Source organism: Nyctereutes procyonoides, unplaced genomic scaffold (genome assembly GCF_905146905.1).
Source record: "Nyctereutes procyonoides isolate TBG_1078 unplaced genomic scaffold, NYPRO_anot_genome, whole genome shotgun sequence".
Taxonomy (NCBI): domain Eukaryota; kingdom Metazoa; phylum Chordata; class Mammalia; order Carnivora; family Canidae; genus Nyctereutes; species Nyctereutes procyonoides.
The window spans coordinates 29246975-29272978 of record NW_026575020.1 but is presented as its reverse complement, the minus strand read 5'-3'; the positions used below and the strand labels follow the sequence as shown (position 1 = coordinate 29272978).

The following is a 26004-nucleotide window of genomic DNA, read 5'->3' as shown; positions in this document are numbered from 1 at the left end:
ATTCTGAAATCTCCTTTGGCAGATTAAATTAAGATTCCGTAATTCTATAGTACAACTCTTGCAGGATAGTTTAGAAGTCATCAGCCTCATTGTTTTCCTCTTTCAACAGTGATTCACATTTCTGAGTGTAACTGGGAATCACCAGAGCTATTAACAGGAACAAATAAATTGTGTGTTTGTGGAGAACTTCATACTTTGCAAGTATCAATCATTCCAAACCCACAATTCGGTGAGATATGTAAGATTCACTGACGGTGAAGTGTAAGGTTGGAAGAATTTGGTAATTTGCCAAGGTTGCAAGCCAGTAAATGATGGAGTCTGACTCCTGTGGGCTCCTGAATATTTTGCTTGGGGGTGCAGTAAACAGAATGTAAGAGACCATTCTGGGAGCCTCTTTCCATGAAGTTAGTTTTCCTCACCCTCCATCAATTTATCCTAACATTAGTATCTTTAGCTAGGGATAGATTCGACTCATAATTTGAAAGGACATTCTCACTATTTGGGTTGTAAATGTCTGTCCTTTCTGGACCAGTAGTTTCTTCTATCCCACAGAACTCCTTCCATTTTCTCTACTTGCACTGACTGAGGAGGTGCTGTGCTCATGGGGGGTGGTGCAGGGTGGTGGAGATGAGGATGGGGTACTTGGGAAAATACTGCAACCTCACAGAACTTAATGACAACAGTAGTAAGTCTCACCAATGCCACACTTTATCCTGACTTCCTTTGAATAAATTAGGTACTGTTGTGTTCCAATTAAGCTTATTAGGAAACTCTGACTAAGGGAGGTTAAATTTTTTGGCCAAGGTCATGGTGCAGGTATGGGTGTATAAGCTGATCCCAGGATGACTGGCTCAAGGGCCCAGCACTTAAATGCTATGTATGCACACTGGGGTCTTCCCAATCTCAGCCGCTTCTCCTGCTGTCCATCTCATTCCTACTCCCTTCTAACCCTTGCTTGTCCAGCTAATGTCCCTGGGTCAGTCAAGTCTTAAAAGGGAAAAGAGACAAGATTTTCACATGGGTTGGGATAGTATTAATCTAGGTAACAAAGAAATTAGAAGGGAGGAGGCATTTTTCTGGTAGTTCAGTGTTAGGAATTGGATCTGAAGTTCTAGGGTCTGGGTTCTAGTGCTTGCCAATGATAGAGAATCTGCAGCAACTCGGACCTTTGTGTCATTCTGCAGTTTGGGGAAATCCTCACTGTTTTCAGTGGTCCCCAGGCTGAGGCAGATGCAGAACATGGGCTCAGGTCAGTTTTGGCTCATCATCTCCCTTCCTGCACCACTGAGGTGGGTGGCTGAGGGGATGTATAAGCTGGGTGGACAAATAGATGGGCTTTTCTTTAGAGTAGGAGTGCTGGATGCAGACCAAGAAAAGGATTCAGCTGCTGATGGGTATGAGGTGGTAGAACCCCACTTGGTTTGCACACTCCTTGCTCCTTGTACTATTAAAGCTGGTGGAGAGGCAGCTCAGGCATGTGTTTGTGTGTGTGTGTGTGTGTGTGTGTGTGTGTGTGTCTGTCTGTCTTTGTGTGTGTATTGACACTTTCATATAAATTAATCTTAAAAAGGTAGAAGAAAAACAACATGAAAATGGGAAACCGAACTGTCATCTCAGAATTCATCCTTCTGGGCCTTCCCATTGATCCAGATCAGCGAGACCTGTTCTACGCCCTGTTCCTGGCCATGTATGTTACCACCGTCCTGGGGAACCTACTCATCATTGTCCTCATTCAGCTGGACTCGCACCTCCACACACCCATGTATTTGTTTCTCAGCAATTTATCCTTCTCTGACCTCTGCTTCTCTTCTGTCACAATGCCCAAATTGCTGCAGAACATGCAGAGCCAAGTCCCGTCCATCCCCTATGCTGGCTGCCTGACCCAAATGTACTTCTTCCTGTTTTTTGCAGACCTGGAGAGCTTCCTCCTGGTGGCCATGGCCTATGACCGCTATGTGGCCATCTGCTTCCCCCTGCACTACACCACCATCATGAGCCCCAAGCTCTGTTTCTCCCTGTTGGTGCTGTCCTGGGTGCTGACCACTTTCATCTCTCTATTGCACACCCTTCTCATGGTTCGACTATCTTTCTGTGCTGATAATGTGATCCCTCACTTTTTCTGTGACATGTCAGCTCTTCTAAAGTTGGCCTGCTCTGACATTCAGATAAATGAAATGGTTATATTTGTCTTGGGAGGGCTCATCATTTTTGTTCCGTTTCTGCTGATCTCTTTATCCTATGCATTGATTGTTTCCTCCATCCTCAAAGTCCCTTCTGCCAGGGGCATCTGCAAGGCCTTCTCCACCTGTGGTTCCCACCTCTCAGTGGTGTCTCTCTTCTATGGGACAATCATTGGTCTCTACTTGTGCCCCTCAGCTAATAATTCTACTGTTAAGGAGACTATCATGGCTGTGATGTACACTGTGATCACCCCCATGCTGAATCCCTTTATTTACAGCCTGAGGAATCAGGACATAAAAGGAGCCTTGGGAAGAGTCTTTTCAAAGTGGACAGTTCAGCTTTCTTTGGGATAGGGACTCTAAAGATAAATAGTGAAAGGGAATAAAGGGAAAGGAGAGAAAATGAGTGGAAAATTTCAGAGAGGGTGACTCCTAACTCTGGGAAATTAACAAGTGGTGGTGGAAAGGGAGGTGGGCGGGGGGTTGGGATGACTGGGTGATGGGTATGAGCAGGGCACTTGCTGGGATGAGCCCTGGATGTTATGCTATATGTTGGCAAATTGAACACCAATAAAAAAATAAAGATTAAAGTATGTTTTCAAACAGTAGGTGTAATATTGACAATGAATAGTATTCTGTAAAGTCTAGTAGTACTCAAGCTAATACTGCCCTAATAGCACTTCCAGGGGGTTTTCCCACATGTCACTAGGGGTTGGTCCATCGTGCCTCTTGGGCTTACCCGGTTTCTGGGGGTGATGTAGCACAAGGACTGACATGTAGTGTACACTTAGTAATTATTTTTGAAATTTGAATAAATTCTACTTAACCTTAGTGTTTACTGCACACAAAAATGCATAGTAGTTGCTAATTCTCTAAGAAATAAATCCAAATTTCTCAGCCATTTCACTGCTTTGCTTCGCCAAACATGTTTATTCCATGAAGAATATCTCCCAATTTACGTACATCCTTTTGTAATTTTTCACTCTCCAAGGATCATCATTTCTTCCCTTGCTAACCTATTCAGTTCTTAATTTTCATTTTAGGTGTTGATTGAGTGACCTCTTTAATTACCACACCCTACAATTTCTTTTCCCTCTGATTTACCAATCACTTATCAGATACTAACAGATTACATCTTTTGATAATATCTATATTTTGGAATATAATGTATATTTTGAATTAAAATCATATGATATGGAATGAACTGTGTGATTCTGTTATGAATTGTTTGACTTATGGGCAGTAAATGGTGGCCCATATACAGACTAAGGTAGCACAAATAATGACAGAAGGATTAGAATCTATTTATGACTCCTAAGTAGATTTTTTCCTCTTAACTATTATGCTGAAATTATGTGATGCTTTCTTTGTTTGCTTTTTTTTTCTTATGAAGCATATTATAAGTGTCTTGAAGACAGGTGCTCTCTAATTTCTTCAGTGATGAGTTCAGTGCCTTGTATTTGCTAGATGTAGAATAATAATTGATTTTATTTCAATATATTTTCATATGTTTCTTGAAATTGTGTGCCTTAAAAACATCTCATCTATTAAAAGAAGTCTTCCTAATAATGCCAACTTTGATCTCATTTCTTCTTCAAAAAATTTTATTGATTACAAAAAGAATACATTCTCATTGAAAATTATCCAAACAATAAAGAAATAAATAAAGTGAGAATGTGAGGGTCCCCCAAAGTTCTTCTCTCCCTTATGAAGGCAGTTAAAAGTTGGGGAATATTCTATGTGCATAGAATATTTCTACGCATAGACTAACTTTACATGTAATGAGTAAAACTAAATTATATATACCATTTTTTCATGTTGTTACATAAAATATATTTTAATTCATCATTTCATATAAAGACATAGATCCTTTTAGAATCTGTATAGTCTTTTGTTGAATGGATGCATTTGCCATAATTTATTTAAATAATCTAGGTTATTTTCAGTTTTTTATTATTTTGAATAATACTTTGACTTTATTATTTCCTGGTCCATATGTTTTCTGTTTTTTTTTAAATAAGATTTTATTTATTTATTCATGAGGTGGGGGGCAGAGAGTATCTTTAGCTAGGGATGGGGCAGAGAGGCAGAGACACAGGCAGAGGGAGAAGCAGGCTCCATGCAGGGAGCCTGACATGGAACTCGATCCCAGGATTCCAGGATCATGCCCTGAGCCAAAGGCAGACACTCAACCACTGAGCCACCCAGGCATCCCAGGTCCATATGTTTTCTTGTGAACTTGTTCTTTGTTTCTAAGAACACATTCTTAGAAATGGTTGTTATTACATCAAGAACTTGTTATAGTTGGATAGAAGTTGCCAAATTGACTCCAAGGAATTCTGCTAAGGTAAACTCTTTCCAAAAGTGAATAAGCAAGGCTGTTTCTCTACATGTTACCAACACTGGATTTTTTGTTCCCCAAATATTTATCAACCTGATATCAAAATAAGAGATTTTAAGGAATCCTCTTACACTGTTGGTGGGAATGTGAACTGGTGCAGCCACTCTGGAAAACTGTGTGGAGGTTCCTCAAAGAGTTAAAAATAGACCTGCCCTACGACCCAGCAATTGCACTGTTAGGGATTTACCCCAAAGATTCAGATGCAATGAAACGCCGGGACACCTGCACCCCAATGTTTATAGCAGCCATGTCCACAATAGCCAAACTGTGGAAGGAGCCTCGGTGTCCATCGAAAGATGAATGGATAAAGAAGCTGTGGTTTATGTATGCAATGGAATATTACTCAGCCATTAGAAACTACAAATACCCACCATATGCTTCGACGTGGATGGAACTGGAGGGTATTATGCTGAGTGAAGTAAGTCAATTGGAGAAGGACAGTGTATGTTCTCATTCATTTGGGGAATATAAATAATAGTGAAAAGGAATATAAGGGAAGGGAGAAGAAATGTGTGGGAAATATCAGAAAGGGAGACAGAACATAAAGACTCTTAACTCTGGGAAATGAACTAGGGGTGGTGGAAGGGGAGGAGGGCGGGGGGTGGGTATGAGTGGGTGACGGGCACTGAGGGGGACACTTGACGGGATGAGCACTGGGTGTTATTCTGTATGTTGGTAAATTGAACACCAATAAAAAATTTATTAAAAAAATAAGAGATTTTACTATTTTTAAAAAATATTTATTTATTTATAAGAAAGAAAGAAAGAAAGAAAGAAAGAAAGAAAGAAAGAAGGAAGAAAGAAAGGAAGAAAGAAAGAAAGAAAACCCACGATCTGGGGAAAAGGCAGAGGGAAAAATATCTCCAGCAGACTCCCTACTGAGTGTGGAGTCCAAAGCAGGGGCTCATTCTCACAACCTTGAGATCATGATCTGAGCCAAATCAAGAGCCGGACACCTGACTGACTGAAACACCCAGGTGCCCCAAAATTTTTACGATTTTTAATTTGAATTTCTCTCTCTCTCTCTATATATATATATCAGTGAGGTCAAACATCTGATTAGCCACTGTTCCTTTGGCATGTTATTTGTGCGTGTCCTTTGCCTTAAGTCAATTTTCTTTTTTCTTATGATACCACTTTATCTATCTTGTAAGCCACATTTCCCTCAGTCTGTTATTCAACTTCTGACTTTGGTAGTGATGTGTTTTTTCCTTACTAAGATCATAAACTTCAAAGTAGACAAATAAGTGGATTTTTACTTCATGATAATGTTTTTTTCTTTGACATGCTTGAAAAGGGCTTTTCTATCCAATAATAATAATAAATAATAACAACAATTATTATTATCATCTAATTCTTTTTTCTAGTTATTGTGCGGTTTTAGTTTCCACATCACCTTTGATCAATCCAAAATTTTGTTTAAGGGCATCTGCCTCTTTTCTCTTCCCCCCTTCCTCAGCAGGTGAGTTGTCTTCACCTTTATGGATGTGAAAAACTGCCTTTACAATGTCCTAAGTACTCATGTATACCTTCTTATTATATTATTATTACTTCATTTTGGACTGCTATGTTGGTGTCATCCTATTTATAACAGTGAGTTTTAAGTAAGGTGTGATAAGCCCTCCTCTATATTCTTCTCTTCCAAAACTCTCCTGACACATTTATCCTTTCAGATACGCTTTAGACCTATTTTGTTAAATTCCAACAGAAAACCTGTTGGTAAATTGACTGGAGTTACATTGAATTATTACATTGACTTAGGAATTAGAGTGGGCTATTTATACAGTTGTCTTACAAACTATAAATAACAAATATCTTTCTATTCACTCAAGTTTTCATTTAACAATTGAATTCTGTAAACTGCTTCATTTGTTTTTTTTTCTGTAGACATAACTCCTAACATCCTTTTTTTAATAAATTTATTTTTATTGGTGTTCAATTTGTCAACATATAGAATAACACCCAGTGCTCATCCCGTCAAGTGCCCACCTCAATGCCCGTCACCCAGTCACCCCCACCCCCCGCCCACCTCCCCTTCCACCACCCCTAGTTTGTTTCCCAGAGTTAGGAGTCTCTCATGTTCTGTCTCCCTTTCTGATATTTCCCACTCATTTTTTCTCCTTTCTAAACTTCTTAATTTGGTATATTACTGTATATTACTTTCTACATTTAGTCATAGGTATTTTACACTTAAAAAAACTGTTGAGGGGGTCGCTATTGTATTTTTAGAGAAGTAATTTTTTTGTACATAGAGGAGTTACTGTTTTGTATAATAATTTTACAGTAGCCCACCTTATTAAATTTCTTAGGCTTTTTACTTAAATATCTTTAGTACTAAAGATACACAATCAAAGCTAACATCAGTATTGATAAGTATGCATATTTTTTCAAATACTTAGTTCTGTTATTTCTCTTTTCTAATTGCATTGAATACCATTTCAAGAATAATGTAAAATAATAGTGATTCTAAGGAGAGTTCAGATATTAGTGTGAGGCCCTGCTCTTTATCCTTCAATAACCAAGTAGAGGGGATTATAGAACCTTCAAATAGTTTTGGACATTGGAGGGCATAGTGACTTTCCCAACTAGTTTGGTAGTACTCTGGGAGAAGGCACTTTGCAGAAAGGCCCACCACTATGTGGGGGCAGTCATATCATGACAGCACTGGTCTAGGGAAGAGTCTCGAACATTCTGCCTCTACCTCAACATGCACACAAATGTGAATCTTCTCAACTGTGTTGGGCCATGAAGATCTGAAAAGTTCTTACACACGTTGGTGGAGTCCAGATGAAGCTGAGAGCTAATGTGTGTCTCCTAAGGCTATCAGGACAATGAGTGAGGAGACCACGTAGCGGCAGCTCAAGTCAGAGCCCAGAACTAGATAGAAGACATAGCTGATTCTAACAGAATTGGTTTCTCTGAGCCTGTTTCCTCTTTTGTGCAATGAGAATAATAATAATATATTCCTCCTGGAATCTTGTAAGGCTTAAAGGAAACATATGTGTAGAGCACCTAAGACAGTACCTAGCACATAGTAAGTCCTTACTAAATGTTATCTTTTATTATTTTTATTAAAAGGATATTGTTCACTATTGTAATAATGAGACACTGGGAAAGCCTATCTATCAATAAGAGAATATTAAACTGTGGAATATCACAGAATAGGGTTCTATACCATGAAGATAAAAATGAAGAATTTCTATTTGTAGGGATAAGAAAAGATCTTCTAGCCTATTATTTCATGAAAAGGAAAAGTGCAGAATAATAGGTAGAGAGTGATACTATTTATGTGTCAAAATCAGAGAGAGAAAGGTAGAAGAGGTATCGAGCTGGTAACTGGGATGGGAGTGGAGGTTGGATTGAGTGACAGTCAAGGAGAATTTCATCTTTATTTCTATTTTTGAGTTCCTGCCATGAAAATGATGGATATATTATCTAGGGAACAGAATTTTAAAAATTTTTATAAAAACTAGATCTTTTCTGAAGTTTCCAGAAAAGCAGTCTGAAAAGGGTGTGGTCTATACTATAGCACCCTCTCCCCCTAAAAAACAAACAGACAGACAGACAAAACCTCTTTGAAATCCTTGTGACATCTACACTGCTTCTCTGGTTTCTTCTCCATCCACTATGTTGCTGCTGGCCACACTCCTTCCTCTTCCTCTCCAGAGGCTACCAGGCTTATTCCCTAGTCCCCTGCTTGTTCCAAAATTTAAGAGTAACCTGTATTTCAAACGTTCAGACAATGCAGAAGTGAAGTTAGCTTATTGCTATGTACCCATCCCTGTAAAATAAGCACAGTCACCTTTGCTTCAGGCCCAATTTCTTAATTTATCCAGAAATAAGCCGCTGTAGGATCCAAAATGCTAGTGCTGTGCAAAGCCAGAAGGGGCAGAGGTTCTTTTGTAATCGTTCTTATCATGGAAACGCCAGTGAATCAGGACCTGCCCTCACAACTCTTGGGTCGCAGCCCTCCACCCGAGTCCCCTTTTCAGGGCGCCCTTGACCTCCTTGTTGCGAAGGCTGTAGATGAAAGGGTTCAAGGTGGGTGTGAGCACCGCATAGACCACGCTGGCCAGGCGGTCGTAGCGCGCTGAGTAGGCAGACGAGGGCCGGAAATAGACGGAAAGGACAGAGCCGAAGAAGAGCGACACCACCACCAGGTGGGCCCCGCAGGTGGAGAAGGCGCGGCGCCGGCCCCCGGCCGACCGCAGGCCCAGCACCGCGCCGAGGATGCGCGCGTAGGACAGCGACACGAGGAGCAGCGGGGTGAGCACCACGGCCAGGCCCTCGGAGAAGATGGCAGTCTCCGCGGCCGCCGTGTCCGAGGTCGCCAAGCTCAGCATCACCGTCATGTCGCAGAAGAAGTGGCGCACGGCGGCGGGGCGCGGGTAGGAGAGCGCGGAGATGAGCAGCGTGTGCAGCAGCGAGTGCAGGTGGGCCACCGCCCAGGACGCGGCCACCAGCGCGGCGCAGCGCCCCGGCGTCAGGGCCGCCCGGTAGTGCAGGGGCCGGCAGACGGCCACCGCGCGGTCGTAGGACATGGCTGCCAGCAGGTAGCTCTCCGTGATGCCCAGGGCCACGAAGAAGTACATCTGGGCAAAGCATCCCTGGAAGGACACGGCCTGGCGCGGGTGGAGCAGGCCGGCCAGCAGCCTGGGGAGCGTGACGCTAGTGAAGCACACGTCCACGAGGCTCAGGTGGCCCAAGAAGTAGTACATGGGGCAGCGGAGGGCCTCATCCCACCTCACCACCGCCACCATGGTCAGGTTGCCCAGCGCGTTGAGCAAGTAGACCCCGAGGAAAAGCAGGAAGAGCAGCGGGTGGACGTCCGCTCCATCCAGCAGGCCCAGGAGGAGGAACTCTGCGGCTGCCGTGGCATTGCCCGGGGCCATGGAGCAGCTGGACAGGCGCGGGCGCGACAGACGAGGAGCAGGCCGGGGTCCTGGCAGCTCTAGGCAGACTTCCGCATGGTGGGGTTGGTTCTACGTCCTGTTTTTACATTGCCGCTGAAAAGGCTTGGCAACCACGCTGCCCACCCGTTTCATGAAGAAAGGGAATTTCAGACGGTAGTGGGTAGTCTCAAGCTTGGAGTGGATCAAATCTGATTTTGAGACCTGTCTCTACCACTGGGCCGGGTGCGACCTCTCTGAGCCTCAGTTTCTTCTTCTTTCACTGGGGGAGATCCTAACAGCTACCTACCCCTGGGGATGGTTGTGAAGCTAAAGCAGATAAGAACTTTAAAATACTTAGCACAGCACCCAGCACACAAAACTGTTACCTGTCTACCTAATCTGCCATCTGTGTACTTACCATGCACCATCATTTGCTTAGTCAAACAAGTAGCTGGGGCAGAACTGGGACCCAGACCATCTGAATACCAGCTGAAGTTTCTTCATAAAACACCCTATAGCATTCGCCATTCATTTATTCACCACACATTGTGTGTTAACTCAGGAATCATTAAGCTTTTCCGTCAAGGATCTTAGAATAAACTTTTCAGGCTTGTGGACCACGGTCTCTGTTGCAAGTATTCAGCTCTGCCATTGCGGCATGAAAAAGGCCTTTGATAATATATAAATGAATGGCTATGGCTATGTTCCAATAAAATTTCATTTACAAAAGAAGAAAAGGGGGGCACATTTGGTCTGTAAGACATAGTTCGCTGACCCTTGTGCTATGGGGAACAGAGTAAGTCTTAGCTTTTGCCTACAGTTTGACCTAGGGCAGCTGGCGGTGTTTCATAGTTTATTAATTTTATGAACCACATGGGAGTAAATTATTCTGCTGGAGGAGTCTGGGAAGAATTTAAAGAAGAGATGGGATTTGAACTGGGTCTTAGAGAATGAATAGGGGTTTATCCTACAGACATGTTATGGGTGTGTATGTGTGTGTGTGTGTGGGGGGGCATCCAGACAAGGGGAAGAGTTTGTATGGAGTTGTTGTTGGTAGAGGAGGCATGGAATGAAGAAGGTAAAATTCACATATGATACTGGGGCAAGGTTTGTCTTTGCTCTGACCTCAACGGATAGAAAACCGCAAAGTTTCTCAGTTAACCAAGTGACTTCAATAACCTCAGAAACAAGGCACTGATTTTGTTCCCCACTCAATCTCTTTCTTAAGACACATTTTCTCCCACTGTTCCAAAGTTTCTATAAATGTTCTATTACTAGCCTCGTCTATCCCCCGCAGGAAAGAGTGCCCGGCTTTGGCGAGCTCCCAGAGACTAGACTTAGCGAGTTCTTAGCAGGGAGGCCCTGTGTTTGTTCCATCTTGCCAGTGACCTATGCATAAAAATTCACCCAATAAGTATTTGTTGAACGAAACTTTTTAAAGAGCAATGAGAGATAAAAGAGGGAAGGGAAGGTGAAAGAGAGGAGGTAATGGGCAAACTGCAGGGTCTGCTCTTGTTGCCTCCCAGGAGAAGCCTCAGATATAGCCTTTTTTTTTTTTTTTCATTTTTCTGCTTTCCTATCACTGTCACCCACTGGCTGTCCCAGGGAGTCATCCACTTATGCCAACTCCATCCTTTTCCCCAGCATAGAGCCAAAGTGTTGAAGAGACAGGGCCTTGGCACCTCTGCCATATATCTCCTTCTGAGGTACAGGATTCTTCTCTGCAGAGCCCCTGACCTTCCCTCCCCACCTCCAGATGGGTGGCTGTGTGATGTAGAGGAAAGGTGACCGGGTTTGCAGAAAGAGCCACCTGGGTTTTAATCTTGATTGGCTTTGTAAACATCAACTCATCTTCATTTCATCTCTACTCTCCTCATCTATAAAATGGAAATATTGGTGATTCCTCCCTGCATGGTGATGCCAAGATGAGATGAAATGATGCCAAGTACATAAGTACTCAATGTACATATAAGTCTGTAGCAGGTAATGCTTAGTAGATGTTAGTTCCCTTTCCATCAACTTCTGATGCTTTCTCCCTGTTCCCTGAGGTTACTAGAAGCAATCCAGTCTACTGATGGAAGTCTGTAGTTATTTAAAGATGCCTTTCTTAATCTCAGCTGAAACTTGCTTCCTTGTAACTTCTACAAGTTATCACAGTTTTGGCCACTGGGAGTTAAACAACTAATCTCCTTTCTCTGAAGCTCTTCACACAATATTTTAAAAAATCCATTCTAAGCTTACTAAGTATTCTTTCCTCCAGCCCAAAAGCCCCTGGTGCCTTAGATTCTTTCTTATAGGACCTAATTTCCAGGTCCTTTTCCATTCTGATCACCTCTGCTTTGTCACTGTGTTTCTTAACTGGAATTGGATACAGTGGTCTTGCTGGGGTTGGGCTGTGTGGAGTTACCCGGGGACAGTATAACAGTTCAACTGTACACTTCACATCTATTTGTTGAGTATCTACTTTGGGTCAGGCTTTGTATTGGTCTCTAAGATTATACAGGTAGGTCAGCCATTGTACTTGACCTTATCCATGCACAATAATAAACACTACACTAACTGTATGGACAAAGCAGGAGTAATTTCCTCTGCTAGGCTGATTCAGGGAAGATTCCAAAGAAGAGGTGAGATTTGAACTGGAATTGGAAGAATAAGCAGGATATCACCAGATAGAGACCTGGGAGTGGGAAGGGGATTCAGAGGACAGAATGTGAAGCAGAAAGGTGTTTTGTGGGTGGGGAGAGCTGACATGTGGCTTCTTCCTCCCTTCCACTGTAAGGCCCAGTGGAGTGGGATAGGGAGGAAGATAGGACCCAAGGCAAGAAGACAGCAGAGGAATGTTGAATTCTCTCACCTGCAGGGGACCATGCCAGGCTTCAGTACTGTCTGCAGAGTCTGTGGGCTTAGTTCCTTCCTGACCAGAAGTCCCCAGTCTTAAGGACAGATGTATTATCATCCATCTTCACCCAGAGACATTCAGTGTGCTTTCTGTGGTCTAGGACAGCAGCCTTGAAGAGAGAGAAAGCCAGAGCTATAAGGGCCCTGGAAATTCTCGGGTCATGCTCTTTCTACTCAGTCTATTGCCCTGCTTCTCTCCCACTGCCCATCAGGTACAGTGCAAATGGCTCAGCCTGGCAGCCAAAGCTTTCCAACTTGGTCCTCTGGTGGTCTCAGCTTCCACTGCTTCCACATGCTTCTCTGTCTCCCCGCTCTAGCCGGGTCAGCATCATCACCATCTCTCATTTACACCTTTCTCACATGCCTTTTCCATGAACTGCTGCTTACCAAAAATGCTCTTCCTACTGTTTCCCAATACCCAACTCTGGCTCCACCTCCTCTAAGAAGCCCCACCTCCTTTCTTAACTTCTCCAGCCCATGCAAATACCTCTTTCCTCTATCTCTTGTGTCAAATTCCTCCTCTACCCAGCCCCTAAACACTTATGGTCAAGGGAGATAAATCAGCTAAATTTATATTGGCTCCCCCAGAAAACCTGGCACAGAACTGGTTCCTCTGCATGCAGAGCTGCTGTTGTTGACTCAGAGCCCCTTCCTAAGGCCCAGGCATGGCAGGTGTTGGACTTATTTAAGGTCACAAAATGAGGTGGAGATACATAGGATGTAGAACCAGAAATCTCATCTCCCAGGCAGCTTGCAGGAAAGATCACCTTTGCAATAAACACTCAGATGCACAAGACTCAGAAGTACACAGAGATATGAACCTGCGCAGAGATGCAGACATATCCTGATTAATCCAGTCACATGGATGTACCAGACACATCCACTAGGACAGGAACAGATACACATGGGCACACATGGACACCTTCTAACAGTCATTTAGACAGAAGTGTAGACAGATACACAGATCGATCCATAGGCATACATACCACATACACGCAAAGACCCAGACCCCTACACCCCAAAATGCCAGAGATGTAGAAACTTCCATGGATTCATCCAGGCACACAGGAGTCAACATGCAAACACCAACAGCTTCCTCCTTCTCACTCTTTATGAAGGTCTCCATTTGCCTTATCAGAGTGGGGCATGGGCAGTGGCAAACAAGGGAAGCCATCGTTGGCTCCCAGTACTCTCAGTCCTGGGAGATAGTCTCTTTCTTTCTTTCTTTCTTTCTTTCTTTCTTTCTTTCTTTCCTTTCTTTCTTGGGAGAGTGAGAGAGCACAAGCTGGAGTGGGGGGCAGAAAGGAGAGCGAATCTTAAGCAGGCTCCAAGCCCAGTGCAGAGCCTGATGCAGGGCTCCATCTCATGACCCTGAGATTATGACCTGAGCCAAAATCAAGAATTGGATGCCTAGCCAACTGAGCCACTCTGGTGCCCCTCAGCCCTGGGAATTTCTATTCAACCCTTTGACTCCAGTCTCTTGCTAGTCAGCCCAGATTCTTCTCTCAGTGACATCTGAATAGCCTTCTCTTCAACCAGTTGTAACCCAGGAGGAGCCCTTCCCATTCCAACAGCTTGCTCCTTCCTCTGCTTTTTCTGCAAATTCCTCATTCATTTCTCTTTAATAATTTACACAGCAATCTTACCTGTTATATATACTCTGTGCCAGGCAGGTACTTGAGCACCAGGCAGGAAGGGCATTCAGGGCTTTATGAATAAAACATGATCAAAGAGTTAATCTTCCTATCTTGGTATCAGCAACTGGTAATGATTTTAAGATATCACTTAATCCAATAGCCATGTCGCAAATGGAAAGCAAGGCCCAGAGAACACTGTGTCTGAAGTCATTCAGCAACTTGACCGGCTCTGAATCCGGGGCTCTGAACTCTAACTACGGTGTTGTGCACTTCCTCATCTTCTCTGTCACATGTTGACAGGTACTCTCATTTTCCTCTCTCCCTCTCTCCCTTGATTTAACCCCTTGCCTTTCTGCCATTGATTATTCTGCAAGTCTCCTGCCTGACCACTTACCTATGTCTTCCACACTGTATACCAGAGGCTGATCTGCTACCAGCAAGGGGAGAGTTAAGGCACATATGCCCTGAAGAAGATTTACCTCAACGGAAGTGAGAGGAGTGGCATGCCGGCTGGGAGCACAGTTTCACTAACTAACCAGGAAACTTCATGAAGGATGGCTTCTGCTCCCACTGGCTTCATGAGGACCCCTCAGCCATAAGCCAGCATGGTGTCTTCTTCCTACCCTTCTAGAGAGACTGAGTAAGAGAGAGGGAACCAAAGAACCTGGGAATCCAGAATTGAGAAAGACACCCCTCAGTGTGGTGACCTCCTGTGCTCAGAGGATGCTATCACCCCTCTGCCTCTTTCTAAAAGGGTGTGCTAATGGCCCGAGAGGGACAGGGCTTGTTGACAATCGCAGCAAGGACTGTTCTCCCTGGCTGTACATATGCTGACCTGCAACCATCACCCTAAAGCTGTGACCTCACTGTGATTCCTCTGTTAGGAAAGCTCTCTTTCTTCTGACTCTGCCATGAGGAAAGTGACAAGGTGGAGCTGGGGATCTCAATGCCCAGTCTTCCATCCTGGGCTCCCAAAGCCCTTCCCTGAGCCCCAGGCCCACCTCAGCCCCAGAAGTCCCACCTAACCTAGAAGTCTAGGGAGAGAGGAGGGGTTAAAACCACTGGCAGATTCATCCCAGGACAGCAGGCTCAGGGAGTGCCTGTGGAGCTCCACTTGATGGGCTTCAGGAGTGCTGCCTTCTGTCACCCTACAGCCCTATGCTGCCTTCTGTCACCCTACAGCCCTAGTCAGAGATGCTAGGACCTCAGCCCTGCCCAGCTAGAGCCAAGGCAAGAGGATTTCTGCTCCTTGTTCCAAAGCCTTTTGACTGTTCTGTCCTCTGGCCTGACAGCAGCAGCCCTCCTGCATCTGAGGGGCAACTTAATTCCCAGGCTCATCAATTTCTTCTGAGGCAGTAAAACTTGTGGAACTAACTGGTAGCAACGTCTCAGGGGATGAACCTCTCCAGCTCAACTATTCAGTCATTTGAAAACATTGTTCACTGTCCATGGGGTCCTGGCCCCACTGGGCTCTCAGGAGTGTCAGAGCAGTCTCGAAATGAGTGAGGTTCAAGTCCTGATCAGCTGTGGGACTCTGGGCACGTGTCTTCTCTCCTCTGGGCTTGTTTCCTCATCAGCAAATTGAGAGAGATGAATTGATACAGTCTGATGATCCTTTCACGTTAGAGAATGGAACATGTGGATAGTTAACATTCAGATCCAGGGAAGGAGGCTTAGGCGCAGGCAGTGCAATGCTGGGCAGTGTGTGCCAGAGTAGAAGCTGTGCCTGTGGCTTGGGTGTTCAGGGAGTATTTCTGGGAGGAAGTGGGGTTCAAATGGCAGAAGAATGGAAGGATGTGGGTGTGTGGGAGAGCAGTGTGGACAAATCCAGGGACCTGGGGGGCACGGTATATGCAGAGGAGCCACAGGAAATAGAATGGAAGGGAAAGACTGCCTGTACAAATTTCCAGTAGGGAGAGTGTCCATGCATCCACTCCCCGGGTTCTCTGGCTTCATCCTGACCTTAGAGTAAGGCTAGCTGTGAGACAGACCTTGGGGAAGTTACTCAAATTTTCTGTACTTCAGTGTCTCATCTGTAAAATGGGAAAATAATAGAACCTGCTTCATAGGAATGCTATGAGGAACATAAAGCCTTTGCAATAGTGCCCCCCCCTCCCCGGCCCCTCAGCAAACCAAGGCTACATGCTGGCTGTTACTGTATGTTAGGTGTCTTAGGGTTTGTTCTTGTGCCCTTCTGACCTGTATTTTTTTTTAAGAAGGCATCTTGGTCTTTCCATTCCCCTGATAAACATGAAATAACTGTAGCTCAGTGATAAAGAGGCACTTTTCCTCATGTTGCTAGCAGTTGTTTCAAATAGATCTGGGGATACTGACCAATGACCTAAGAATATCGTTGTTGTTACAGCATGTGATAATATGTTGTTTTATGTACTGTTCCTGTTGCTTAACAGTGCTAACAGTCCTAACGACGAGGGTTAACGAGGTGGAAGAACGAGTGAGTGACATGGAAGACAAGTTGATGGCAGAGAGGGAGACTGAGGAAAAAGGAGATAAACAATTAAAGAACCATGAAGACAGATTAAGGGAAATGAACGACACTCTGGGGAAGAAAAACCTACGTTTAATTGGGGTTCCCGAGGGCGCCGAAAGGGACAGAGGGCCAGAATATGTATTTGAACAAATCCTAGCTGAAAACTTTCCCAATCTGGGAAGGGAAACAGGCATTCAGATCCAGGAAATAGAGAGATCCCCCCCTAAAATCAATAAAAACCGTTCAACACCTCGACATCTAATAGTGAAGCTTGCAAATTCCAAAGATAAAGAGAAGATCCTTAAAGCAGCAAGAGACAAGAAGTCCCTGACTTTCATGGGGAGGAATATTAGGGTAACAGCAGACCTCTCCACAGAGACGTGGCAGGCCAGAAAGGGCTGGCAGGATATATTCAGGGTCCTAAATGAGAAGAACATGCAACCAAGAATACTTTATCCAGCAAGGCTCTCATTCAAAATGGAAGGAGAGATAAAGAGCTTCCAAGACAGGCAGGAACTGAAAGAATATGTGACCTCCAAACCAGCTCTGCAAGAAATTTTAAGGGGGACTCTTAAAACTCCCCTTTAAGAAGAAGTTCAAGTAACTCTGAACGTGAATGGGCTTAATGACCCCATCAAAAGGCGCAGAGTTTCAGACTGGATAAAAAAACAGGACCCATCTATTTGCTGTCTACAAGAGACTCATTTTAGACAGAAGGACACCTACAACCTAAAAATAAAAGGTTGGAGAACCATTTACCATTCAAATGGTTCTCAAAATATACCCTAAAAACTACAGAACACTTCTGAAAGAAATTGAGGAAGACACAAAGAGATGGAAAAATATTCCATGCTCATGGATTGGCAGAATTAATATTGTGAAAATGTCAATGTTACCCAGGGCAATTTACACGTATAATGCAATCCCTATCAAAATACCATGGACTTTCTTCAGAGACTTAGAACAAATTATTTTAAGATTTGTGTGGAATCAGAAAAGACCCTAAACAGCCAGGGGAATTTTAAAAAAAGAAAACCATATCTGGGGGCATCACAATGCCAGATTTCAGGTTGTACTACAAAGCTGTGGTCATCAAGACAGTGTGGTACTGGCACAAAAACAGACATATAGATCAATGGAACAGAACAGAGAACCCAGAAGTGGACCCTGAACTTTATGCTCAACTAATATATGATAAAGGAGGAAAGACTATCCACTGGAAGAAAGACAGTCTCTTCAATAAATGGTGCTGGGAAAATTGGACATCCACATGCAGAAGAATGAAACTGGACCACTCTCATGCACCATACACAAAGATAAACTCAAAATAGATGAAAGATCTAAATGTGAGACAAGATTCCGTCAAAATCCCAGAGAAGAACTCAGGCAACACCCTTTTTGAACTTGGCCACAGTAACCGGAGAAGGACAAACAGTGTATGTTCTCATTCATTTGGGGAATATGAATAATAGCGAAAGGGAATATAAGGGAAGGGAGAAGAAATGTGTGAGAAATATCAGAAAGGGAGACAGAACATAAAGACTTCTAACTCTGGGAAATGAACTAGGGGTGGTGGAGGGGGAGGAGGGTGGGGGGTGGGGGTGAATGGGTGACGGGCACTGAGGGGTACACTTGACGGGATGAGCACTGGGTGTTATTCTGTATGTTGGTAAATTGAACACCAATAAAAATTAATTCATAAAAAAAAAAAACAGTGCTAACTACTACTACACAATGGAAACATGTTTGCCATGGAAAAATGGCAGTAACTAAATCAAAGGGATTCTTCAGAGACTTGCTAGATATACATTCTTAAGGCATGATTTTCTTTTCTTTTTTCAAAAGAAGATTTTATTGTGATAAAATACATATTAAATTTACCACCTTAACCATTTTAAACAACTTCTATAAGCTTCAAGAATAATTAACACAGTGTTAGTTTCATGTGTACAATAAAATGATTCAACAATTTTATACATTTCTCAGTACTCATCAAGATCAGTGTATTCTGAATCCCATTTTATCTGTTTCACCCATCCCTCCATCTGTCTCCTCTCCAGCAACCACCAGTTTGTCTTCTGAATTTAATAGTCTGGTTTTTTTGCTTGTCTCTTTTTCTCCTTTGTTCATTCATTTTGTTTCTTAAGTTCCATATATGAATGAAAGCATATGGTATTTTTCTTTCTCTAACTTATTTCACTTAACTTTATACCCTCTAGGTCCATGTATTTTGTTGCAAATGGCAAGATTTCATTCTTTTTTATGGCTCAGTAATATTCCATTGTACATATATATCATATCTGATTTATTCATTCATCTATCAGTGGATACTTGGGTTGTTACCTATTGTAAATAATGCTGCAATAAACATAGGAGTTCAGACTAGAGGAAACTATCAACAAAATAAAAGACAACCTAGTGAATAGAAAAGGATATTTGCAAATAATATATCTACTAAAAGGTTGATATCCAAAATATATAATGAACTTACACAACTCAACACACACACAATACAACAACCCAAAATGAATAATCCAGTTAATACATGCGCAGACAACCTGAATAGACCTTTCTCCAAAGAAGACATACAGATGGCCAACAGACACATGAAAAGATGCTCAGCATCACTCATCATCAGGGAAATACACATTAAAATCACAGTGAAACATCAACTTTACATTGTCAGAATGGTTAAAATAAAAAACATAAATAACAATTGTTGATGAGGATGTGGAGAAAAAGGAACCATCATACAATGTCGGTGGGGATACAAACTGTGGAAAAGCGTATGGAGTTTCCTCAAAAAGTTAAAACTAGAACTACCCTACAATCCAGCAATCCTAGTACTGGATATTTACCTAAAAGAAAATGAAAACACTGATTTGAAAAGACATATGCACTCCTACGTTTATTGCATCTTAACTATGTTTAAGTGTACACGTTAGTGGTATTAAGTACTGTTTTTCCTTTTAATTTATTTTTTCTTAAAAATAAAAAATGTTCTTGTTTACTCCCCTCCTTACATTTAAAATTTCTTTATTTCAATTTCTCCCCTATTCTAAGGGTAATATTTACTTGTTATAACAAATAAAAAATACAGAGATATACAAAGAAAAAAAATCTCTCCTGACCTCTCATATCCCACCTTTATAAGGTAATCAGCTTTGACAGCCAGGTTCCATGCTTTTCTTCCAGGTCATACAAACTTTATCTATCCATCCATCTATCCATCATCCATCTATCCACATACATGCATACATATAAAGTTCTTTTAAAATATATATATTTTTGGGATGCCTGGGTGGCTCAGTGGTTGAGTGTCTGCCTTTGGCTCAGGGTGTGATCCTGGTGTCCTGGGTTCAAATCCCACATCTGGCTCCCTATAGGGAGCCTGCTTCTCACTCTGCCTATGCTTCTGCCTCTCTTTCTGTGTCTCTCATGAATTAATAAATAAAATTTTTAAAATATATACGTTTAGTATAAAGAGAAGATAAGTATAAAGAAAATATGTAGAGATATTGGCAAAGGGTCTTATGTTTTAGTAAAGCAAGTATTTTCATTGTATTTATTCCCCTCCAACATACACACAATGCTAGGCACTGTGGAAATATAAAAAATTTTCCTTTTCATTTCCAATCACACACTTAAGTTTAAAAAATAAACTACATGGTGTTAATGTTAATAACTGCATGTTCCATGATGTGGATATGTCACAAATTATTTAATTGTTATTGTCATTTTGAACAAATTATTAAGGAAGGTATATAAACTCAGGCCTTTTTTCTTCCTTGACAATCTCTCAGGACCCTGCAGAGAAAATCCAGGGTCAAAGAGGTGAACAGTTCTCTAACTCCTGACAAATGTGGAGAAGAAATTCTTCAAGCAAGCCTTTTTACTAATCACACTGCCTTCAGCAGTGATGAATGTGCCTTTTCCTCCCTGTGAAATACTATCATGATTTTTAGTATTAGCTATTTTATTCTTTATTTTTGTCTCTGTGGAAAACAGAACCTTGTTTTCATCTCTTTTGACTGTTGAGTGCATTTCTCTATAATCACCTGATGTGTAGCTGTGCTCACTGAGCTTAGCTTTATCTGCCTCGTTCCAGCATGGGATAGCCAATTCCAAATCAGGGTCGTGGCCTGACTTGGCCCTTGCACCTGAGAAGTACTAAGCTATAAAATGAGACATTTAATGTTTGCACTTTTTCTTCAGCATAAACCATTGGAAATGTTTTATTTTTATTTTATTTTTTAAGGTTTTATTTATTTCAGAGAAAGAGAGCACGCAAGTGAGTGAGCACAAGCAGGGGGAACAGAGGAAGAGGAAGAAGCAGACTCCCCACTTAACAGGGAGCTAATGTGGAACTCGATGTGGGGCTTGATCTCAGAACCCCCTGATCATAACCTGAGCTAAAGGCAGCTGCTTAATTGATTGAGCCACCTCCAGGAGTCTTGGACTCTGGTTGTTAAATTTTCATTGTGAATCTTTTAAGGACCTTTCATGTGCTGAGAAGTTTATATGCAGCTGGAAATGTTACGGGGCAAGAATTTATATCGAATAATTTATTGTGTTAGAATATACTATATTTTATTTAAAAAATAAAATTAGCATTGTTGGTTTGGTATTATAATATTGTTAAATTAAGAACATATTTAGTTTGTTATGAATTAACATAAAAGACTTTAAGATAAAGTATACATATGGTTCTTGGCCAAGAGAACACTAATTTGTAAATGTGGACCAAAAATTTTACATGAATGTTGCAATCTCTACTTTGTTGTCATAAAAAGATTTATTTATTTATTTTTGAGAGAGAGAGAGAGTGCAGCAGGGAGGGGTAGAGGGGGAGGGAGAGAGTGTCTCAAGCTGTGGGGCTCAATCTCACTACCCTGTGATCACGACCTGAACTGAAACCAAATTACTTGGTTAATCGATTGTGTCACCTAGGCACTCCTCTTCTTTTTTTTTTAAATAAATTAATTTTTATTGGTGTTCAATTTACCAACATACAGAATAACACCCAGTGCTCATCCCGTCAAGTGTCCCCCTCCGTGCCCGTCACCCATTCACCCCCACCCCCCGCCCTCCTCCCCTTCCACCACCCCTAGTTCGTTTCCCAGAGTTAGAAGTCTTTATGTTCTGTGTCCCTTTCTGATATCTCCCACACATTTCTTCTCCCTTCCCTTATATTCCCCTTCACTATTATTCATATTCCCCAAATGAGTGAGAACATACACTGTTTGTCCTTCTCCGATTGACTTATTTCACTCAGCATAATACCCTCCAGTTCCATCCACGTTGAAGCAAATGGTGGGTATTTGTCGTTTCTAATGGCTGAGTAATATTCCATTGTACACATAAACCACATCTTCTTTATCCATTCATCTTTCGATGGGCACCGAGGCTCCTTCCACAGTTTGGCTATTGTGGACATGGCTGCTAGAAACATCGGGGTGCAGGTGTCCCGGCGTTTCATTGCATCTGAATCTTTGGGGTAAATCCCTAACAGTGCAATTGCTGGGTCATAGGGCAGGTCTATTTTTAACTCTTTGAGGAACCTCCACACAGTTTTCCAGAGTGGCTGCACCAGTTCACATTCCCACCAAAAGTGTAAGAGGGTTCCCCTTTCTCCGCATCCTCTCCAACATTTGTTGTTTCCTGCCTTGTTAATTTTCCCCATTCTCACTGGTGTGAGGTGGTATCTCATTGTGGTTTTGATTTGTATTTCCCTGATGGCAAGTGATGCAGAGCATTTTCTCATGTGCATGTTGGCCATGTCTATGTCTTCCTCTGTGAGATTTCTCTTCATGTCTTTTGCCCATTTCATGATTGGATTGTTTGCTTCTTTGCTGTTGAGTTTAATAAGTTCTTTATAGATTTTGGAAACTAGTCCTTTATCTGATATGTTATTTGCAAATATCTTCTCCCATTCTGTAGATTGTCTTTGAGTTTTGTTGACTGTATCCTTTGCTGTGCAAAAGCTTCTTATCTTGATGAAGTCCCAATGGTTCATTTTTGCTTTTGTTTCTTTTGCTTTCGTGGATGTATCTTGCAAGAAGTTACTGCTTCAACGTGGATGGAACTGGAGGGTATTATGCTGAGTGAAGTAAGTCAATCGGAGAAGGACAAACAGTGTATGTTCTCTTTCATTTGGGGAATATGAATAATAGTGAAAGGGAATATAAGGGAAGGGAGAAGAAATGTGTGGGAAATATCAGAAAGGGACACAGAACATAAAGACTCCTAACTCTGGGAAACGAACTAGGGGTGGTGGAAGGGGAGGAGGGTGGGGGTGGGGGTGAATGGGTGACGGGCACTGAGGGGGACACTTGACGGGATGAGCACTGGTTGTTATTCTGTATGTTGGTAAATTGAACACCAATAAAAATTAATTTATTAAAAAAAGAGTTTTTATCATGAATGGCTGTTGTACTTTGTCAAATTCAGTTTCTACATCTGTTGAAGTGATCATATGTTTCTTATCCTTTTATTAATGTGGTATATCACGTTGATTGATTTGAAAAAACTGAACCACCCTTGCAACCTGGGAATATATCCCACTTGATTGTGGTGAATGATTCTTTTAATGTACCCTTGGGTTCAGTTAGCTAGTATTTCATTGAGAATTTTTGCATCCATGTTTATCAGGGATACTGGCCTGTAATTCCCTTTCTTAGTGGAATCTTTCCAGTTTTGGTATTAGGGTGATGCTGGCCTCATAGAATAAATTTGGAAGTTTTCCTTTTCAATTTTTTTGAATAGTTTGAGAAGAATAATTATTAATTCTTCTTTAAATGTTTGGTAGAATTTGTGATACCATCTGGCCTTGGATTTTGTTGGGAGGTGGTTTTTTTTTTCTGGTTCTATTTCTTTCATAGTTATCAGTCTGTTCAAGTTTTCTATTTCTTCCTGTTTCAGTTTTGGTAGTTTATGTGTTTCTAGGAATTTACCCATTTCTTCCAGTTTGTCCAATTTTTTGAACTTCATCAAAATAAAAACTTCTATATAGCAAAGGAAACAACTGACAAACTAAAATCAACCTATGGAATGGGAGAAGGTATTTGCAAATGACATATCTGATAAGGGTTAGTATCCAAAATATATAAAGAACTTATAAAACTCAGTACCCCAAAAACAAATAATCCAATTTAAAAATAGCAGAAGACATGAACAGACATTTCTCCAAAGAAGACATCCAGATGGCAAAGAGACACATAAAAAGATGCTCATCATCACTTACCACTGGGGAAATGCTAATCAAAACTACAATCAAATATCACCCTACACATGTCAGAATGGCAAAATCAACAACACTGGACACAACAAGTGTTGGTGAGGATATGGAGAAAAATGAACGCTCATGCACTGCTGTTGAGAATACAAACTGGTACAGTACCCTGGAAAACAGTATTTGGGCTCCACAAAAAGCTAAAAATAGAACTACCTTATGACTCCAGCAATTGCGCTATTAGGTATTTACCCAAAGTATACAAAAATACTGGTTTGAAGGGACACATGGACCTTAATGTTTATTACTGATGAAAGGACAAAGAAGATGTGATTACACACACACACACACACACACACACACACACACAAAATGGAATATTACTCAGCCATAAAAATGAAATCTTGCATTTGCAATGACATGGATAGAGCTACAAAGTATTATGCTAAGTGAAAGAAGTCAGTCAGAGAAAGACAAATACCATATGATTTCACTGACATGTGAAATTCAGAAATAAAACAAACAACCATGGGGCGGGGGAGAGAGAGGCAAACTAAGAAACAGATTCTTAACTATAGAGAACTATATAGATGATTACCAGAGAGGAGAGTGGTGGGAGTGGATTAAATAGGTGATGGAGATAAGGAGTGAGCTTGTGATGAGCACCGGTGTTGTACGGATGTGTTGAATCGCTAAATCTTGTACAGCTGCAGCTAATATTACACTATGATAACTAACTGGAGTTTAAACAAAAAGTTTAAAAAATATTTTTTTTCATTTAACTTCAATTGCAAGTATATTTCTAATTTATCCTGAAGTATGCTTAAAGTTTTAATGGGTCTCACTGGCGGTGTCTTTCTCTGGCTTCTGGGCTGATGACAGGAGGGAACCAGACCAACATCTTTGAGTTCCTCCTCTGGGGACTCTCAGAGTGGCCAGAACAGCAACACATCCTCTTCCTGCGGTTCCTGCAGATATACATGGTCACTGTGGCTGGAAACCTGCTCATTTTTCTGGCCATTGACACTGATGCGCATCTCCACATGCCCATGTACTACATCTTCACCAGCCATGTGCAGACATCCTTTTCACCTCCACCACTGTGCCCAAGGCCCTGGTGAATATCCAGACTCAGAACAGGTTCATTTCCTACACAGGCTTCCTGGTTCAGCTCTACTTCTTGACTGCAAGAAACAGACATTTTTCTCCTGGCCACAATGGCCTATGAATTCTACATGGCCATCTACCACCCTCTCCACTACACGATTTTCACCCTTGGGCTACCACCCGCCGCCCCCCATGCTTTCACAGGTGCTGCCTGCTTGTTACGTGCCTCACGGCCAAGACCCACACCTTCCTCATATTCTACAACATCATCCCTGACTATTTTTGTGATCTGGGACCATGACAAAAGCATTTTTCTCTAACATGAATTTGATGAGTCTCTTCCCTTGCTCTTGGTGGAGTGTTTTGGCCCTTATATTTCTTTTTTTTTCTTTATTGAGATATAATTTATATACAGTAAACTGCATAGATCAGTAAGTTCAGTATGTTTTGACAAAATGTATTACATATTATCATATTATGATCATTCTACTCAAAATACTTAATATTTTCACTATGTCAGAAGGTCTTCATGCTCTTTTCTAGTCATCCTCCACACTGAGGCAACTACTGATCTGATTTCTATCACCATAGATTAGATTTACTTGTTCATGAACTTCATATAAATGGAATTATACAGTATGTACGTAGTATGTACTCTTTGGGGTTTGGTTCCTTTTGCTCGACATAATGTTTTTGAAATTCATCTATATTGATGTATGTGTCAGTAGTTTGTTACTTTTTTGTTGCTGAATAATATTCACTTGTATGGATTTACAGTGATAAATTTTTTCTTATTCATTCTTCTATTGATTAATATTTAGCTTATGTCCAGTTTTCAGCAACTGTGAATAAAGTTGCTATGCACAATTTCTCTTTTTCCTGCCATGCACATTCTTATACAAGGTTTCTTGTGGACATACTTTCATTTTTTTTTGATGTATACCTAGGAGGATAACTGCTGTGCCAAAAGGTAGAGTATGTTTAACTTTCTTAGACCATGCCTGATAGTTTTCCAAAATAGCTGTATCAGTTTATGTTCTCACTCTCAATATTTGAGAGTTCCACGTATTCCACATCCTCATCAACACTTGGTATTGTCAGTCTTTTAATTTTAGCCACTCTACAGCCCTCTTATATTTTGACATCTTTTTCTTTATCTGTATTATA

At 41.7% G+C, this 26004-nt stretch overlaps 2 protein-coding genes across 2 annotated transcripts; one reads left to right on the top strand and one right to left on the bottom strand.

The window, feature by feature from the left end:
- The first annotated feature begins 1586 nt into the window (after positions 1 to 1586).
- On the top strand, positions 1587 to 2534 carry LOC129497798 (olfactory receptor-like protein DTMT). The gene has a single exon (XM_055306985.1). The coding sequence runs from the start codon at positions 1587 to 1589 to the stop codon at positions 2532 to 2534; it is 948 nt and encodes a 315-aa protein (XP_055162960.1).
- Positions 2535 to 8528: 5994 nt separating this feature from the next.
- Positions 8529 to 9473, bottom strand: LOC129497732 (olfactory receptor 1L6). The gene has a single exon (XM_055306873.1). The coding sequence runs from the start codon at positions 9471 to 9473 to the stop codon at positions 8529 to 8531; it is 945 nt and encodes a 314-aa protein (XP_055162848.1).
- Positions 9474 to 26004: the final 16531 nt, after the last annotated feature.